The sequence below is a fragment of the Branchiostoma floridae genome, chromosome 10 (genome assembly GCF_000003815.2).
Source record: "Branchiostoma floridae strain S238N-H82 chromosome 10, Bfl_VNyyK, whole genome shotgun sequence".
Taxonomy (NCBI): Eukaryota; Metazoa; Chordata; class Leptocardii; order Amphioxiformes; family Branchiostomatidae; genus Branchiostoma; species Branchiostoma floridae.
The window spans coordinates 13411995-13416492 of record NC_049988.1 but is presented as its reverse complement, the minus strand read 5'-3'; the positions used below and the strand labels follow the sequence as shown (position 1 = coordinate 13416492).

Here is a 4498-nt window from a genome sequence, read left to right as displayed (position 1 = left end):
ATAGAACTAAAATTTCTTAGTCTATGAATATATAACGAACTCACAGAGTGTTTTTTCCACCACGTATTTTACCTTGGTGTAAAAGCAAATTGTTCAGGATTCGGGAAAGGTCAATACTGAATGTACCGTGGCCAGGTAGTGCGCGTCCCTCTCGGCCTTCGTAGCGAACACGTCAGCCTCCCAGCAGGTGGTGAAGGGGTTGACTGCTGGGTCACGGATCCACTTCCACACGAAGGTGTGGCGGCCTGAAATATGGCATGGAATTTGTAAATATGTTCCAAAACAGAGAAGTGAGGTCTGAGGCGAAAGAAAATATACTGATATATACGTAATGTGATGAAAGATCATTAAATGAATGACCTCCGTGAAGAATAGATTTTACATGCAATTTGTAAAGTCTAATGGAGATAGAAACAAACAAACAAACAAACAAACAAAACCTGGCGCCATGTCCATCGGAACGGTAAAGTTGTAGGTCCCCATGGCGTCCTCCGGATCCTCACAGAACCTAGGCACGTTCTGGAATCCGGGTTTGGGGTAGGTGGACAGTACCTCGTCTGGATGATCCCAGCCTACATGTAACGGACAAGGTGGTGAAGAACCTGGCTACTGAATGACTCACAACTTGAATGATGGCTACTAAATGACTCACAAGGTGATGGCTACTGAATGACTCACAAGGTGATGGCTACTGAATGACTTACAAGGTGATGGCTATTGAATGACTCACAAGGTGATGGCTACTGAATGACTCACAACTTGAATGATGGCTACTGAATGACTCACAAGGTGATGGCTACTGAATGACTTACAAGGTGATGACTGTTGAATGACTCACAAGGTGATGGCTACTGAATGACTCACAACTTGAATGATGGCTACTGAATGACTCACAAGGTGATGGCTACTGAATGACTCACACGGTGATGGCTACGGAATGACCTACAAGGTGATGGCTACTGAATGGCTCACAAATTTAACGTCCCTGTTGGTTCCATTATACACGTCGAATTATGGACCAAGTATGTGACAGAAAGCAAATGACAAGTATTGTACAAAGACGTACCATAAGGCGACACCCCCATGTCCATGATTTGGATGAGTTTGGTAGAGTTGATGCAGCAGGGGTCCTCGTCTCCGTCCACTACAAACATCAGGTTCTCCCAGTCTATTTGGCCTCTCGATCTGCACTTGGATTCCGACACATGGTTCTAGTGTTTCGAGAAAATAGTGTCAACGAACAGCAAAACAAACAATATTCTCTTTCTTAGTTACCACTCATTTGAGAAAAATATAGAATACAACACGGTGTATTCCGTATCACCCGAGGTAACAGTCCGACCGCGGGAAGGATCGCCCGAAGGCCGAAGGGTGATCCGACCCGCGGAGTATTTTATTTATGTCATACCCACCTGAGAAAACACACATATTTCGATGCGAAATGCACCAGAAGTTGAGAAAATGTTGTGTCCTCGAACAAAAGATTGTAACAACAGCAATTCTAACATCCGAATTCGGTATTCGAATTTTCAACCGTGCCGTATTCGGCCCGATCGAAATAGTTCGATTTACTCGAAGGAAGCCTGTGTGATACAATTTAGAACCTGTGTGATACGGAAAGTTATCACACGGCCCGGAACACCCGTATCGAACGTTTTCGCGTCACAGGTATGACATAAGCCTTTTTACGGAACGTCACGTTATGAAGCTTTTATAATAACGATAAAGATAATCTCCAGATAAGCTATAAAAACATGGCTTACATTGGCAGGGTGAGGAAGGACGACCTTCTGCCCCAGGTAGTAGGCAGCTATGGGGGTGTCAGCATCGTACCATTTGTCGTCATTTCGGTTCGTCCTACACAGAGCCTTTTCCTCAGGATGGTTGTCGAGTCGCCACCTGTAATTATTCTGTGTTCCAAACGCCCCGAAACGAATATTAAACCTGAAATGGGGATTATAACACTTTCCTATTCACGAAATACTTACTTACAAATAACCATGTAAAATTGAAACGTTATTCAGTTAAAGGAAACCTGCAGATTGTCGGTATTGAGATCGACAGGCATGCGTATCTTTCATATGGAGGACTATGATAATGTGGGTCAATTGGAAGCAAATCTTCAGCTAAAATAAACAAGTACTTTGTAGCGGCTCGTGGCCATCCCCTGCACTTAGCATCGTCCCAGTACCAGCCGTTGTTCTCCAGGTAGTCCGTACAGACGATCCAGGAGTGGGCGGCGGCCAGGGCAGGCAGGGCCAGGGCGAGGAACAAGACGAGCAGACGCATTGTGACGGGCACGTAGAACGAGCTCTTCTGCGCGGGAGTTGCGTTAGTTCTATCACATTTGTAGCGAGAAACGTGTGAAAACAGGAAGGAAGACCGCCTGCTGTGTGTTTGGCTTATAGCTTAAGACCGCAAAACCAAGCGGGGCTTTTGATAACCTTTCAACTTTACATTTTGAGGGTGTCTTAAATGTCTTGAGAAACACTTAACGTCGTACCACGCACGTCTGACAGACTTTGTACGGCTTCGTACGAACTTGTGAAGAATTGTATGGATTGAGAAAGAGGCAGTTCCCCTTTATTGTTCTTATGGCTTTGATGGCAAGTATAGAGAGCCAACCATTTAAGACATTGGTCATGGTTCACGTAATGCTGTCAGGGTCACATTTCCAAACCGGGGCCCGGCCGGGCTGTTTAAGAAAAAGAAAAAAAATGTATAGAAATAAACAAAACAAAACTCATTCCCACGATTCTCCTTTTTACGTTTTGTTTATTTTGGTGTCTTTTATATCATGTTTTTCCTTCCCAAAAGGACTAGGCATAATTAGAGCCCAAACATTTAAGATATTGGTCATGGTTCATGGGCATGTGGGCGTTCCGGACTCATACGTCAGTACAAACATGCCGAGGAGAATATTTACCTTCGGAACAACTTGCAAACACGGGTGGAACGGGGCCAGGGTATATATTATTTGCATATTGATAGCCTGTGTGGAATAAGTATATCTGAACAATGATGGGATGTGCTTTTAATGCTATAAAGGCTTGACAACAAAATGCACCGGTGCCAAAAGTGTAATAACCGTGAATGAATGAATGAATGAATGAATGAATGAATGAATGAATGAATGAATGAATGAATGAAATATCACACAACCCGGGGACACCACAACAACCCCTATTGGTCTATCATTTGCATATAAGGTACAGAATTATAATCGCCACAAGATTTAAGTCGAGAAACCTTTATTCGCTACCATAGGTAGCTGGGTTTCAAGGCGTTTGTTTCGAGTCTTCATCCAGTGATGACCTCGTTGACGGAAGGATCCACCGGATCCATGATCATACCGTCCACGATGTTGTGGATCTGGTAGAAATCCCACATGTCTTCGGTAGAGCGACCCTGTAGATAAGAAGCACATAGTAACTTAGATTGAAAATATATGGCCTACAGTGCTAGAACTAAAATATCTATGAACATATAACGAACTTACAGAGTGTATTTTACCTTGATGTAATAGCAATTTTTTTTAGGATTCGGGAAAGGTCAATACTGTATGTACCGTGGCCAGGTAGTGCGCGTCCCTCTCGGCCTTCGTAGCAAACACGTCAGCCTCCCAGCAGGTGGTGAAGGGGTTGACTACTGGGTCACGGATCCACTTCCACACGAAGGTGTGGCGGCCTGAAATACGGCCCGAAATGTGTAAATATTTTTGTCAAGTCTTCGAAAACAGAAAAGTGAGGTCTGAGGCGAGAGAAAGAAATCACTAGTGATATTAACGTGTAGAAAGAGCATTAGATCAATTACCCGGTTGCAAGTCCATCGGAATGGTAAAGTTGTAGGTCCCCATGGCGTTCTCCGGATCCTCACAGAACTTAGGCACGTTCTGGAAGCCAGGTTTGGGGTAGGTGGACAGAACCTCGTCAGAAAGATAACGGCCTACATGTAACAACAAATGCAAGGTGAAGAAACTGGCTACTGACTGTTTTGGAAAATCAAATGCCCATGTATTTTTCGTGAGACATAACTACAGGTGAATCAATTAAAATACAGAAAGCGTTTCATAAGCACTGACACGTACCATAAGGCGACACCCCCATGTCCATGATTTGGATGAGTTTGGTAGAGTTGATACAGCAGGGGTCCTCGTCTCCGTCCACCACAAACATCAGGTTCTCCCAGTCTATTGTGTTCCTCCGTCTACAGTTGGATTCCGCAACATGGTTCTAGAGTTTCGAAAAAATGTTGGTGGTGCAAACGAACAGCAAAAGATACAAACTAACAAAAATTATTTAATTATTAGAAAGAAGACCTTTCTCTGTTGATAGAAACACACTTTCAAAGTTCTTATGAAGTTCGTAGAACTTCTGTATCAACATGAAATACGAATACTAAAAATATAACAATTGCCACCTGGTACCAGGCACACTCACCTTTGGGGATACCCTTTATTTTTATGGAACGGAGCTTTTTAGATAACGATGCATTTATG

General features: G+C 43.5%; 2 protein-coding genes across 5 annotated transcripts in view; both read right to left on the bottom strand.

Annotated features, from left to right (window-relative positions):
- Positions 1-4498, bottom strand: part of LOC118424851 — a 12805-nt gene that overhangs the window by 5330 nt on the left and 2977 nt on the right. For 2 of the 4 annotated variants that reach the window (XM_035833658.1, XM_035833661.1), the window contains exons 1-4: positions 2144-3105; positions 1764-1944; positions 1067-1211; positions 441-572 (exon numbers count right to left, since the gene is read on the bottom strand). The exons of 1 other annotated variant lie outside the window; for it this stretch is intronic. In XM_035833658.1, coding sequence (XP_035689551.1) covers positions 441-572; positions 1067-1211; positions 1764-1944; positions 2144-2289 — 604 coding nt within the window. In that variant the 5' untranslated portion in view covers positions 2290-3105. Of the gene's footprint in view, positions 1-126; positions 246-440; positions 573-1066; positions 1212-1763; positions 1945-2143; positions 3106-4498 lie in introns of those variants that run through there. One more of the 4 variants, XM_035833659.1, reaches the window with a different exon arrangement.
- Positions 3235-4250, bottom strand: LOC118424853. The gene is made up of 4 exons (XM_035833663.1): positions 4088-4250; positions 3814-3945; positions 3569-3687; positions 3235-3408 (listed from the first exon to the last, which is right to left on the bottom strand). The coding sequence occupies exons 1-4, from the start codon at positions 4173-4175 to the stop codon at positions 3301-3303; spliced, it is 447 nt and encodes a 148-aa protein (XP_035689556.1). The 5' UTR covers positions 4176-4250; the 3' UTR covers positions 3235-3300.